Source organism: Hemitrygon akajei, chromosome 1, assembly GCF_048418815.1.
Source record: "Hemitrygon akajei chromosome 1, sHemAka1.3, whole genome shotgun sequence".
Lineage (NCBI taxonomy): Eukaryota > Metazoa > Chordata > Chondrichthyes > Myliobatiformes > Dasyatidae > Hemitrygon > Hemitrygon akajei.
This window is the reverse complement of record NC_133124.1, coordinates 84,063,733-84,078,936: the sequence shown is the minus strand read 5'-3', so window position 1 is coordinate 84,078,936 and position 15,204 is coordinate 84,063,733. Positions and strand designations below refer to the sequence as shown.

General features: G+C 40.3%; 1 protein-coding gene across 4 annotated transcripts in view; it reads right to left on the bottom strand.

Moving 5' to 3' along the window:
- afg3l2 (AFG3-like AAA ATPase 2) overlaps positions 1 to 15,204 on the bottom strand; it is a 79,019-nt gene that overhangs the window by 35,247 nt on the left and 28,568 nt on the right. For all 4 annotated transcript variants that reach the window (XM_073046969.1, XM_073046942.1, XM_073046952.1 and 1 more), the window contains 3 exons: positions 10,678 to 10,802; positions 2,306 to 2,579; positions 744 to 881 (listed from right to left, as the gene is read on the bottom strand). In XM_073046969.1, the coding sequence (XP_072903070.1) occupies positions 744 to 881; positions 2,306 to 2,579; positions 10,678 to 10,802 (537 nt within the window). The remainder of the gene's footprint in view (positions 1 to 743; positions 882 to 2,305; positions 2,580 to 10,677; positions 10,803 to 15,204) is intronic.

The following is a 15,204-nucleotide window of genomic DNA, read 5'->3' as shown; positions in this document are numbered from 1 at the left end:
GATCTTCTTTAAAATAGCAAAACCTGGCTCAGGTTAATTTGTATTTTCAAATAAAAAAAAGTGGGTAAAAAAAGTCCAACATATTTTTTGAAGGATTTCTTGCAGGAATAGCATTACCCTCTACAAAGTTTCAAACGAAACCTTAACTTGTGTAGTGGATTTAATAGATTATTTTGTATAGAAGTGTGTAATCTAATTATTCTCAGACTGGGGATAATTACACAGATTTTAACCTATGTTATAGCTATAGAAAACAAACATGCAAATCAGATCCTAATATGTGCATTAGGAGAAAATGGTCAATGTGTATCATGACAATAAAATCCAGAGTGATTTTAACCAGCACTACAGTACCCCAGATAAGCAGAAGCAATTAAAAGAACAAAAGATACAAGAAGAATAGATGTGCAATTGATAAAATTAATCTATTTTGTGTTACATTATTTTCAGATTAAGGTCTAATGGAAACTTGCCATTTTTCCAATTATTTAACCTCAAACTGGAAAAAGAGTGCTGAAATTTCTTTCATGTCTCATTGTATTACCAGTTGGCAGTAAATTGCAGAGGAAGATTTAGGAAACTATTACGTATTCATTTTTCACACTTGTCTTTTGTGGTGGAATGACTTTCCCCCAGGATGTGCTACAATCAAATTCTGTTCCAGAAAATGTTGGATGGCCATTTTCAAGGACCTATCATACCTGATTGTTTCACTGCAAACAGACAAAAAGAAAATGACTTACTCTAGCAGGACCCACACCAACAAACATTTCCAGGAATTCAGAACCATTAACAGTGATGAACGGAACATTGGCTTCACCTGCAGTAGCTTTGGCTAACAGAGTTTTGCCAGTACCCGGGGGCCCCGTTAGAATGGCACCCTGTGAGAGAAAGATGTAAACCTCATTAGTTTCTTCATCAAGGTCACTAGCTAATTCACAAGCATAATGTACAGTAAAACTAATTGAACCAAGGGCAATTTATTTAATTTTATATTTCACACATATTTATTTCCTAATCAAATAAAACAAAAGTTTGTATGCAAATAACAATATAAACTGGCACATATATTCAAAATTTAACTAGCTTAAAATAGTAATAAAAACTTAAAAACTTTAAAACTTAAATGATAGAATGGGAAGTTGATTGGAAATGGCCGAACTAGAACTGAAGACAACTGAAATTGCATGAGGACACTGAACATCAAACACCTAATAGAGGAGAAACTATAATTTGGATAATTTGGGCCAAAGGGCCTATATCTGTGCCCTTATGACAATAAATAGTGCTAATCAGTCACGATCCAAAGCACCTACTCTACTTCTTCCACACATGCTGCCCAATTTACTTAACATTTCCTGTTTCCGGAGGTTAAGTATGGACTAAAATGGAGGTGATCAATGCTGGTAACACCAGAAATTGAAGAGCATTAAACGAGAACATGAAGAATATAATATATATTCTGTTTCAAGTTACAAAGTGGAGGCCGAGACACGAAGGTCAGTTATTTAGAGACAATAGACAATAGGTGCAGGAGTAGGCCATTCGGCCCTTCAAGCCAGCACTGCCATTCACTGTGATCATGACTGATCATCCACAATCAATACCCCGTTCCTGCCTTCTCCCCATATCCTTTGACTCCGCTATCTTTAAGAGCTCTATCTAATTCTCTCTTGAAAGCATCCAGAGAATTGGCCTGCACTGCCTTCTGAGGCAGAGCATTCCACAGATCCACAACTCTCTGGCCTACCCCTTATTCCTCTGGTTCTGGACTCCCCCAACATCAGGAACATGTTTCCTGCCTCTAGCGTGTCCAATCCCTTAATAATCTTACATGTTTCAATCAAATCGCCTCTTATCCTTCTAAATTCTAGTGAACACAAGCCCAGTCACTCCAATCTTTCAACATATAACAGTCCAGCCGTCCCGGGAATTAACCTTGTGAACCTACGCTGCACTCCCTCAATAGCAAGAACGGCCTTCCTCAAATTTGGAGACCAAAACTGCACACACAGTTTCAAAAGAGGCTGGTATATTACTGGTGGAGGGAGTGAGAGAGTAGTGGTAACATGGAGGTAACACAGACTACTTCCCATTTCAATCATTTCTGGTTAGTATTTATATTGTGCACTGCCTGAACATACTTGGAAGGACTAGCACATTATCTTTAACCTTCAAGGTTAAAATCCTCAATGGAAAAATTAAACCTAAAGGATCAGGGTAATAATACCACTCATTCCCCAAGAGCCATCAGTAATAACCCTAATCTACTCCATGGATTTTGTCTACAGCAAAGTCAGCTTACCTTTGGAATTTTTGCTCCAAGTTCTTGGTATTGATTTGGATTCTTCAAAAAGTTAACAAATTCCATTATTTCTAACTTTGCTTCCTCACATCCTGCCACGTCCTTGAACTTCACATCAATTTCATCCTTGAGGACCTTTGCTGTTGTTTCTCCCACACTGAACAATCCACCCATGCCGCGCCCAGATCGACCAACACCAGCTGATCCTCGTCTCAAGGCGAACAGCAGAAACCCAATGATCAGAATAGTTGGAAGCATGCTCAACAGAAACGAGCTGAGCAAATCAATAAACAAATCAATTCAAATTAGAATGTAATCAAGTTCAAGTTCAGTTTAACAACCAAACAAAACAATATTCCTCTAGATCAAGGTACACAACGGAGTACACATAACAAAGTATTATTACCCACAACTAAATTAACAAATAGTGTGCATTTCTGACATAAAAGTTAATAAGTAAACAGCATAATGCCGCTGGTGCTTCATACGTGATGAGACCAGGGTGATGGCAGGGAGTTCAGTAGTATTACAGCCTGGGGGAAAGAAGCTGTTTCCTATCCTGACGGTTCTTGTCCTAATGCTACAGTCCCTCCTGCTGGATGGTAGGGGGTCAAAGAGATTGTTGGGCAGATGGGACAGATCACTGACAATGCTAAGAGCCTAGGTTACACAGCGTTCTTGATAAATATCTCTGATGGTTGATAGAGAAACCCCAATAGTCCTCTCAGCAGTCCTCGCAATCCTTTGTAGGGACTTGCGGGCAGAGCTGCAACATATGTGGGAGAACATTATAAAATATTAAGCACAAAATTCGAAGCTTAAAAACACTTCAAAAGCCATTTTACAAATGAATATTCAATGGACATTTGTAATTAACAGAAAATTCCCACTTTTAATTTGTTATCATGTGCTTGATGTCCAAAGATCCACAATCCAAAGGGTTGGAGTTCTAACTTCAGGCATGATGACCTTTAAGAGGAATCACTGTGCTACAGTGATCTATGAACAGCACAATACAGACCCTTCAACCCACAATATTGTGCCAAGCTTTTAACCTACTCCAAAATCAATCTAACCGTTCCCTCCCACACAGCCCTCCATTTAGTTTTTATTCATGAGCTTACCCAAGACTCCCTTAAGTGTTTCTGCCTCTACCACCATCCTCAGCAGTGTGTTCCATGCACTAACCACTTAAAAAAAATCTACCTCTGACATCTCTCCTATACTTTGCTCCAATCAACTTAAAAGTATGTCCTCTTGTATTATCAATTATCTCTCTGGGGAAAAGGTGCTGGTTGTCCACTCTACGCCTCTTATCATCTAATTTATCTATATCAAGTCACCTCTCAACTTCTTTGATCCAAATAGAAAACCCCTAGCTTGCTCAATCTATCCTCATTTATGTTCTCCAATCCAGGTAGCATCCTGGCAAAACTCCTCTTATAATGAAGTGACCAGAACTAAATACACCAATGTTTCATAGAGCTGCAAAATTATCTCACGTTTTTGAACACAAACCCCAAATTGATTAAGGCCAACACACAATATGCATTCTTAACCACCCTATCAACTTATGCAGCAACTTTGAGGGATCTGTGGACTTGGACCTCTACATCCCACTGTTCCTCCACATTGCTAAGAATCCTGCCATTATCCCTGCAATCTGCCTTCCAGACTGATCTTCCAAAGTGTATCACTTCATACTTGTCCAGAATTGAACTTTGTCTATCACTTCTCAGCCCAGCTCTGCATCCTGTCAAAGTGGATCCAAATTAGGAAAATTATTTTTATGCACTTGGGAAATAACATCTTCTATTGTTCATAATTCTTGCAAATTGTGAATTTTTCGCAAGCATTTAAACAAATATTTAAACTTAAAACTACTATTACTTCATTAAAAGCAAATCCAATGAAATGATCTCAACCTGGAACAGAATGAATTACTAGCATAATTTTCAAACCCAAATATCCTAAATTACTCAATAACAAAATGACAGTGAGTGCTGGACATCATGCCAGGGGCAGCAAATAAAACATGGATTAAGCCAGCGATTCAACATAGTGCTCAACAATTGATCATGGGAATGCCCCTTGTATTCAGAAGATTGAAAAAAGTGCAAACACTCAGCTGGACAGGCAGCACCTGTGGAAAGAGAGTTAGCAAGACATAGGAGCTACCCAGACCAATGAGTCTGCTCCACCAATCCATCATTGATGAGTTATTATCCCTCTCAATCACATTCTCCTGCCTTTCACACTGAGAAATCAAAAATCTATCAACCTCCACTTTAAGTATACTAAATGATATGGCCTCCACAGCCATCTGTGGCAATGAATTGCAGAGATTTGCTACCCCGTAACAAAACAAATTCCTTCTCACTTCTGTTCTAAGTGGATGTCTCTCTATTATGAGATTGTACCCTCTGGTCCTAGACTCATCCACTAAAGCAAGCATCCTCCCCCACATCCACTCTATCTAGGCATTTCAGTATTTGATTGGCTTCAATGAGATCCCACCCCCCCCCCATTCCTCAAAATTCCATTTACAACTTTAATTTTTGCATTTTCCCCATTCAGAAGATAGTCTATTCCTTTGTTCATTCTACCAAAGTACATGACCATATATTTCCCGACATTTTATTCTATTTGCTACTTTGCACATTCTCCCAATCTGCTTAAGTCCTTCTGCAGATTCATTTCCTCACCACCACCACCTGTCTTCGTACGGTCCATAAACCAGACCACAAAACCAGCAATTCCATCATCCAAATCACTGACATATAATTTGAAACAAAGTGGTCCCAACATTGACCGCTGCAGAACACTAGTCACCAGCAGTCAAACAGAAAAGCCCCCCCACTTATTCCCACTCTTTGCCTCCTGCCAGTCATACAATCTTCTATCCATGCTAGTATATTTCCAGTAATACCATGGGCTTTCATCTTGTTAAACAGCCTCATATGCAGCATCTTGTCTGAAAATCCAAGGAAACAACATCCACTGACTTTCCATTGTCTATCCTTCCTGTTATTTCCTCACAGAATTCTCCCTTAAGGAAACCATGACGACTTTGGTACATGAGCCCCCAAGTACCCTGAAGCTTCATCCTTAATAATGGACTTTAACATCTTCCCAACCATAGAAGTCAGGCTAACTGGCCGATAATATCCTTTCTTCTGCCTTCCTCCATTCTTAAAGAGTGGAGTGACATTCGTAATTTTCCTCCGGAACTATTCCCGGATCTAGCAGTTCTTGAAAGATCATTATTAATGTATCCATAATCTCTTCAGCTACCTATTTCAGAACCTTGGGGTGTAGTCCATCTGGTCCAGGTAACTTACTTAGTCCTGTATTCATCATCCTTTTCAATTTTGTCTCATGTTACACCTCAACTCATCCCACTGACTGTAATTTCACCCTATCATCTGAACTTCCTCAGTATCACTACACTCTGTATCTACTTGTATACCAACTACCCCATCCTCAGTCCTATCACTCTGGTTCTCACACAGGCAGGTTTGCTAGAGCTGTTGGGGAGGATTTGAAGCTTAAAATTCAGATTCTCCCCAACAACTCTAGCTAACCTGCCTGCAAGAATATTGGAGACTTTCTGGTTCAGGTGTAACCTGTTCTTTTTGTACAGGTCATACCTTTCCCAGAGAGAGATCCCAAGGATCCGGAAATCTGAAACCTTGTTCCATACACCAATTCCTCAGCCATGCATTCAGCTGCCAAATCATCCTATTCTTCATAGGCACGAGGCACAGGCAGCAAAATCCCTATATCCTCTCTTCAGTACCTTATTCCTTTTCCTACCTGACATTGGTACCAATACATACCACAACTTCTGACTGCTCATCCCCCCTCTTCAGAATGCTGTGGACCCGATCTGAGACATCCCTGACCCTGGCACCCAGGAGGCAAAATACCATCTGGGTGTCTCTTACACTGCCAGAATCTTCTGTCTGCTCCTCTAACTATAGAATCTCCTATCACTACTGCACTGCTCTTCTCTCCCCCTTCCCTTCTGAGCCACAGAGCCAGATTCAATGCCATTAACTGCTTCTCTTTCCACAGATCAGAAGCTGATCAGGTTTAATTTCACTGGCATATGTCACAAAATATGTTTTGCAAGAGTACATAGCAATACATATTTTAAAAACTATAAATTACAATATAGCAAAAAGAAATAAGTTAGCAGTGCATAAACAGTTAAAAAGAAAAAAGAAAATAGTGAAGTAGAAAATTGATTCATTGCTCATTTAGAAATCTGATGGCAGTGGGGAAAAAGTTGTTCCAAAACACTGAGTGTGTTTCTTTAGACTCCTGTTCACCTTTCTTGATGGTAGCAATGAGAAGGCACGGCCTGGGTGATGGGGGTCCTTAATGATGGATGCCTCCTTTGTTCGCAACTTCCTGAAAATTTTTCCTATCCTGTGTAGTGGACACTGAATACCATATCAGTGATGCAACCAATTAGAATGGTCTCCAGAAGACATCTGTAGAAATCTGAAAGCTTTTGGTGACATAACAGGTCTCTTCAAACTCCTAATGAAATATAGGCACTGTTGTGCCTTCTTTGTATTTGCATTAATATGTTGGGCCCAGAAAGATCTTCAGAGATGTTGACACCCTTCCCACTGCTGATCCCTTGATGAGGACTGGTGTGTGTTCCCTCGAGTTCTCCTTCCTGAAATTCATCATCAATTCCTTGGTCCTACTGACAATGAGTGCAAGGTTGTTGTTTTGACACCTCTTAACCACCTGATCTATCTCACTCCTGTCTGACTCTTCATCACCATCTGAAATTCTGCCAGCAATAGTTCTGTCAGACCTGCTGGGCATTTCCAAAATTCCCCATTTTCATTTCAGATTTCCAGCCTGTACAGATGGCTTTGGTTTTCTCCCAAGTGTGAGAGTGGAAGAAATGACATATTAGGCACCAAATCAAATCTGTAAAATAAAGCCAAGATATATACTGGCCTTAAATGATAATTATTTGTGTAGTTTTAATCACATGCACACCACTGAAGATTAAATCTGAAAATTCTTTAAAAGGTATCCAGCAGGATTGACTCAGGTACATAGCATATAAAACAATCTGCAACACAGATCTAATTGAATCACAACAGCACACAGAGAGCCTTAATTACATTTTAACAAGCACAATAAAGCAAAAAGCACAATTAGTAAAAATGATCTAAAATTTTTGCACACAGATTCATTAATATTGCTTAAGGAAGTTGCTGCCCATACAACTTATAAAATTGTAGTTCCAGGTTGAGATTACTCAATGTAAACTGGCTCTTGAAGTAAAGGTATACAATCAGATTCAGGTTCATTTATTTATCACATGCACATTGAAACATACAGTGAAATGTGTTGTTTGCATTAACAAACAACACACCTAATGATAAGTTGGGGGCAGGCCACAAGTGTCGCCACACATTCTGGCATTAACATAACATGCCCACAATGTTCAGCAGAATAAAACAACACAACAAAACAAGCTCCTTTTTTCCTTTCCACCCACACACTCGGACACACAGAAAGTCCCCAACCTCAGGCCAGGCTGCTTCTGGGCTTCCAAACTCCAGTCCCCAGCCTGGATTCGCTTAAATCATGCCTCCGGCTTCCAGACCCATAAACCAGGGGCCTTGGCCATCGACCTTGACTTTCGGACTTGCCGACTTCTGCCTTCAACCTCCAACCCCTCAGAGGCCTCCAATTCTGGGTCTTGCCAACCTGGGGGTGAGGTCACCTTCCCTCGTCCACGAGGTCTGCCAGTCTATGTCACTGACCACATCAGCACCTGTCCACCCGACATCCACCCAGAGACCAGTGGCCTTCTGCAGCAGAGTGCTCTGACCTGGACATCAGCTCCTGCCCCAATTCTTCATTTACTGCCTCTAATCTCCAATTCCCCTCACTCGTCCCTAAATCCTAACCTGTATTCTAACTCCTTACACTGCCCGAGACTATTCCTACAAAGAAACTACCAAGTCTGAGCCCGCAGCTCAGCACCATCTTGATCAGAAGTGATGTGTCAAACAGCTTCAAGAACCTCCACTAACACCAGCTTACATCAAGGTGACCAATGAGACCAGTACATGCTAAACAACTGCTGCATCTCAATAATGAATGAAAAGACAAGTTATTCTGTGCTCATGTGGTGGAAAAGGGAAACTATACAGGGAGAGCTACTTGCACAAAAATCACTTTTTAACATTGTTATTGTATAGCTTTTACATTTGTATTTACAAGATCAACATATGATGACACAAAGAAAGGATTATTGTTAAATCCTGCTAATTGGGACACATTGGGACTAATATATTTTGGACCAATTAAGCAGCTGTACAAATTAGCCGAAGTTCCCTAAAAATAATTAAAAAGCTACATAAAAAAGACAAACTGCCATTTAACTGAGTAACAAATTATGTATGTAACTAAAATACAGAACAAATGAGAACTCTACCAAAGCTACAACACTACTATAAAACTGGGTACAAGTTCTTAATAGTTGTGAAAGGAATTAATCCAGTGTCTGTTGCCATGTTCTTTTGATTGACTGTACATGAACAAAATCAGCACAGGCACCTAGTGCTGATAATAGACGGCCTTCATACAATGCTTTCGATGATTGCATCCTCCAGTATCTTCAGATTCTTTGTAGTTCCTAACTTGTTAAAGTAGTGAAATCATTTCATCTTCACTCCCAAGACAAAATCTGCAGATGCTGAAAATCTGAGCAACACACAAAATGCTGGAAGAACTCAGCAGGCCAGGCAGCATCTACGGAATAGAGTTCAGTCAAAGCTTCGGGCCAGAACCCTTCAGCAGTACCACTGTGAGCAAAACAGTTCTGAATTGTCTTATTACTTATTACTCGCCAACTGTCAGTGACAAAAATCACAACTTTTGGAACACAAACACATGCAAGTAATACTATTTTAAAATCCTTCCGTCTAAACAAGGTGTAGTATCGAATGGCCACATGATCTGCAAGCAACTGATGCAAGTTAGAAACTGTTTGGCAACAATCTCCTGTCACAATTATAAGGAGCATAGTGCCCCAAATAAACAAAGGGAATCCAAGCTACTTTTTCCAATTAGTTTTTGTCCTTTGAGAGTTGTCCCAAGTAAGTGGCTGCCCTGATTAACTGATGGCTCAAATTACTGGAATCCAATGAATTGTAAAAGTTCTTTAATCTTTTTATAGGCAGAGAGCAATGCTGAAATCAATGCTGCAGATCTGATTACCCTCCTGAGAAAACACCAATTGTAAATGCTTAAACATAATCCACTTGTGGTCAAGTCAATTTGCACATGACTATCAGAACAAAGTCAAATGTGAGTGTAAGTTGATTATTAGACCTGCTCTTTCCAAGTCATAAGTGCAACAGGACTTAAACTACATTTCCGATGGCTCAGTGGAGAAGCAGTTAGTGCTGTTACTGCACAGTTTCAGCAACCTAGATTTGATCTTGACCTCAAATGCTGTTTGTATGGACTTTGCACATTCTGCTTCTGCCTAACCAGGCATCCCCATGTACTCTGGTTTCCAGCCACATCTTAAAGGAGCATCAGTGGATTAATAGGCTACTGTAAATTACCCACAGAGATGCTCTGCAGAAGGATCAGATCATGTTTAAAAACATATTACAGAGAAACAAGGTGGGAGATGGGATTACTAGAATACTTCAAGAATCAGTACAGACTTGAAAGGGCAATATGAGATATGAAAATGAGGCTATGTTATTGTTCAATACATCAAGCATTTCCCTGTGAGTTTACAAATTATTCTGGAGTTTATAATGATATGGTTCAGGATGACATACAAAAAAGGTGATGATCCTTCTAATCACTTGGTGACTTTGTCCTTCCTTTTGCAGTATGAGTTTTCAATTTTACTTCAGAATATATAAAAAAACTAAATTACTGTATATACAGTATATATAAATTTAAATATGTAGTTCAAAAAGAGTAGAAATAGCAAGGTAGTGTTCAAAAGTTGATTCACTGTCTATTCAGAAATAAGACGGCAAAGGGAAAGAAGCGTGTCCTAAAACATTGAGTGTGTGTTTTCAGGCTCCTGTAGTTCCTTCCTGATGGTAGCAATGAGAAGAGGGTATGTCCTGTGTGATTTGGGGGGGGGGGGGGTGGTCCTTAATGTTGGATGCCTCCTTTATTTGAGCCATCACCTTTTCACGATGTCTTTGATGGTGGTGGTGGTTGGGGGAGGGAATGGGGTTAATGCCTACGTTGGAGCTGGCTGATACAGTGGCCTCTCCATACCAGATGGTGATGCAACCAATTAGAATGCTACTTTTGTTACAGAGAAATTAATAATAAAGAAACGAAAATCTTACCCATCACTCTCTGTGGAATATACAACAGGTATCCTACTTTCACCTTCTATACCCTGTTCCTGCTGTGCAGATTCCAGATTCCTTTCAAAGGTATCCACACTCCCAATGTTAAACCATACATAGTGCTGTAGAAACAGGTACAAGAATATGAGCAGACTAATTACAATGAAGACAATATAGTATATATGGCACACTAAATCAATTTAAGACAAGTTTCATTAAAATGTCAAATAATTTCAATTCATGTCCAGATAAATGTGGGGGCTCAATCGCATAATAACATGTTCTTTTTTTTCCTTTTACATTTCAACTCGTAACATTTCCAAGCACACCAGCCAATTTATTCATAGCAATTAGTGGAGCTAAGAGGCCTTGCTTATGTGTTTACAGTTCCTCCAGATTCCAGCAATCTGCAGTCTCATATCCTTCTCCAGCATTTGGAAGTACTGTTTTAGGATTAAACATAAGGACACCTGAAAAAAAAAAATCCACAGTCCTTACATCAGGTTGTCCTTTGGGTTGAAGATACCCCAATTCCAAAGTGTTCCATGGGTTTCAAGGTGAATAGGACTCAAGCTGCCAAAGATGGACAAGGAACATTTAATAGAAGAAGCACAAACTTGTCATTTACCCCAGGGCTCCTGCATGCTCACAAATTTCAATGGTCATGGGTCCTGGATATTTATGAATCAATATGGAAGTTATAGATGTTTGGGGGAGGGGAGACATTAAGAACACCTTTGAATCTTGGTAATTACTAGTTGTGATGGAGTTGAGTACAGTTTAGTGTCAGGCATGTGAATCACATGGCTTACCCATCAAATCTGGCTGACCGAATTTAGACCCTCAATACTTTCAGTGCATGAGGATTTTGTGAAGATAGAACAACAATCAATCTGCTGAAGGAGATCAGCAGGTCAAACAGCAACTGAGGAAGGAATCAGACAATTTGGGTTGAAACCTTGCATCAGTACTCTTATACCTCTTGTTAAGCCAGCATCAGTGCTTTAAGGTGCTTTTAATAAGCAATTTATAATTCTAATGGTTAGCATACAGGGATTGTGGCAGCCCAGTAAACCACAAGCTGTGTGGTCCTGAAACTCAAACAGCCAAAGGCTGGTCTAGTAGTACCGTAGAGAATTTCACCATCCATGTTAGCATTTATTAACAGTTTTCTCCCAAGATGTGGAAAATGATTCTTTTAATAACTGTCATGGATCTTCATATTTTGGGAGTTGAGGTAAGAAAGAATTTTGCATCAAGGGCTGGTATATGAAGGTCAGGGCAAAGCCCACACTATCATATACCTCAGGGAATCAACCTTGTAACAACTTGAAAATCAGAGTTCATATAAGGTCTTGGCCAGATGCTTTCCATGACACTTGAATGAATACTGAAGAGGTGTATTCTCCTGGCTGGAGTGTTTACTAACATCTTCAAACTCTCACTTCAGCAGAGTGAGATACCCAACTGCTTCAAGTGGGCTTCAATCACACCATTGCCTAAGAAAAACATGGTAATGCCTCAATGACTATCATCCAGTGACCCTTACATCCACTGTGATGAAGTGTTTTGAGAGGCTGATCGTGAAGCACATCAACTCCTGCCTGAGGAGTGACTTTGATCACTTCCAATTTGTCTAGTATCACAACAAGTCAACAGCAGATGCCATTTTACTGGCTCTGGAACATTTGGGCAATGAAAATGTATACATCAGGATGCTCTTCATTGACTACAGCTTAGCATTCAACACTATTACCCCTCAAAAATAATCATTACGCTCCAAGATTTAGGCCTCTATACCCCCTTGTGCAACTGGATTCTCAGTATTGTCACTTGCAAATCCCAGTCAATACAGACTGGCAACAACCATCTCCACAATCACCATCAGCAAAGGTGCACCACAAGGCTGTGTAATTAGCCCCCTGCTCTACTGGTTTTATAATTATGACTGTATGGCAAAGTACAGCTCCAATCCCACATTTCAGTTTGCTGACAACACCACTGTTTGGGGAGACCCGAGTTAGGCAGCTGATTGACATGACCTATCTCTTGGAGCTGCTGTTGCTTTATCGTGGTAAGATTACTGTTCATGTGGGCCTCCTCCGGTACACTGGTATTAGTACATTTGTCCTTCTGGCTGATCCTCAAAATCTTTCATAAGGTTCTTTGGTGGTATTGTTCCACGGCTTCCAAGTGGTCCATGATTCAGCGCCATACAGTAATCTACTGCCCTTGTAATGCGTTGTGTACAAAGCTAGCCGGGGTTAAGTACCTTCTCAAAAATCACCCGAGCCAGAAGCTCTCTTCAGGGTTTTTAATGAGAAAACATTTTGCAACTGCAGAAAGTTAAGTAAAACATATTTTAGAGTCAATACAGATTCGCTGCACACCTGAATATAATACTATCAAGTATTTTCACGATCAGCATTAAACAAGGTAATACACACCTGCAACAATCTATAGCTATCCTATGGACTAGAGCAAACTCATGGCATGATGTTAGCTTAATAGTGTTGCACTCCTTCAACTACTAAATGTTTATTAATATTAAGATGAAGACACACAGATATTGCTGTTTCAAGGTCAAATAGTGAATGGAGATGGATGTCTTCCTATCATGTTTGCTCCAAGTCCAAATTCAAGTTAACCCATGCAGAAAATGTAAAAAGCAGCTTACAAACAGGAAGTGATGTTTGTACAAAACAAACTTCATACAAAACACACATTTCCTCTAGAGGCAGAACAAGCAATGCAAGAAGGATGACTGCTCTAGAGACAAAAAGTTTTGTTGGACCTATAGGTAGTGGTCTTCAAAGACACTTTTCCTTACTCCTGCAAAGACTCCACAAGCACTACTCAGACTGACTGACCTGAGTCGATGCCTGCTTTTGCTGCCAAGACAGGGAAATTGGACTTCATTTTCAAGAGTGATACTGTCAACATTTATGGAAGGCAGGATACAGGGCTAGTTGGGCGATGGCTGATACAAGACCTGTGTCTTTTTTTTTTACTATTCAAAACAAGACACGGGGATCTATATGCCTTGGTAAAGGCATTCAGGATACACAGGAGGTCTTCTTCAGAATGTGCTCTGATAGCTTCGTCATCCACATGCTGAAGCTCCACAAACCTGGTGGTGTTGACCTTGTTCTCGACCCTGAACCAGTTGAGATTGGAAAGCTTGTGGTCCATTCTATACAAGATTGAGATTCCCTATGGCAGATCTTGGCCAATGAAGTAACGGATGGCAGCTATAAAGATGGCAAATAGGGTGGGAACTATGATACAGCCCTGTTTGACTCCTGACAGTGAAAAGTTCTGATTCAGCACCTCCATTAGTGAGAACTATGACTGTCAAACCATCATGCAGCAGCCTCAGTATTCATGTGCTTGTCAGGACAGCCATCTCTTGATAGCATATGCCAGTGAGCTTGGCAGTGTTCTGTATCAAAGGCCTTTGTCAAATCTATGAAAGTCAAGCACAAAGGTTGCCTTTGTTCATGGCATTTTTACTGTAATTGGCTCTGCAGTATCTCTGGATGGGCAGAAATCACACTGTAATTCAAGGTGTAGTACTTCAGATTGTGGAAAGAGTCGGTTGATAAAGATACATGCGAACATTTTGCCTGTTGCTGACAGGAGAAAGAGGCCTTCATTATTGCCACAACCTGCCTTGTCTCCCTTTTTTAATATACCCATTTTATTTTATAAAATTTTATATAATTTTACAACCTCCCTGAGTTCTGACCGTAGTTGTTCATTTTCCCAAATCTTCAGGAGCAAGACAGGTATGTGATGTAGGAGTGCTGGTCCACCTTCCTTAAGGATCTCTGCTGGGATTCCACCAGGACCTGTGGTTTTGTTGCTTTTCAGGTTCCTGATGGCTTCATGGACTTCTTTCACACTGGGAGGTTTCCCCTCATCTTCTCTCATAGGTCTCTGGAGGACTTTTAGTAACCTCTAGTTCTGTAGTGTTGTCGTGGTTAAGAAGTTCTTGAAAGTGCTCTCTCCATCGATTATTGATATTTTTCCAATCCTTTAGCAAGCTCTTCCCATCCTTTGCGAGCAGGGCATTTAATCCCAAGTATCTTGGACCACAGAGTGCTTTGGTGACACTGAAGAATCCTCTAGTGTTATCAGAGTCTGCCAATCTCTGGATTTTCAGGGCTTTCTCAGTCCACCAAGAATTCTTTAGCTCCCTCACCCTGTGCTGGACATTTGCCTTGGTTCTGGAAAAAGCTTTTTTGGCCTTACTGCTAATGTCAGTCTGCTAGGCACTAAAGGCTTTTCTTTTCTTGGGAGATAAACTGTTTAATCTCCATGTCATTACCATCAAAGCAATCCTGATGTTTTCTGGATATACCTTCAAAAACATCCTTGGGTATCAGGGATGGTGGACTTAAGCAGACCGCAGTGTTCCTTGACATCATCCAAAAATTCCTTTTGGAGGCATTCCCCCAAACAAGGCCTGAAGGTATCACTGGGTGGCAGTGTCAAACTGCCTCGAGTTTTAGTGTTGGTCTG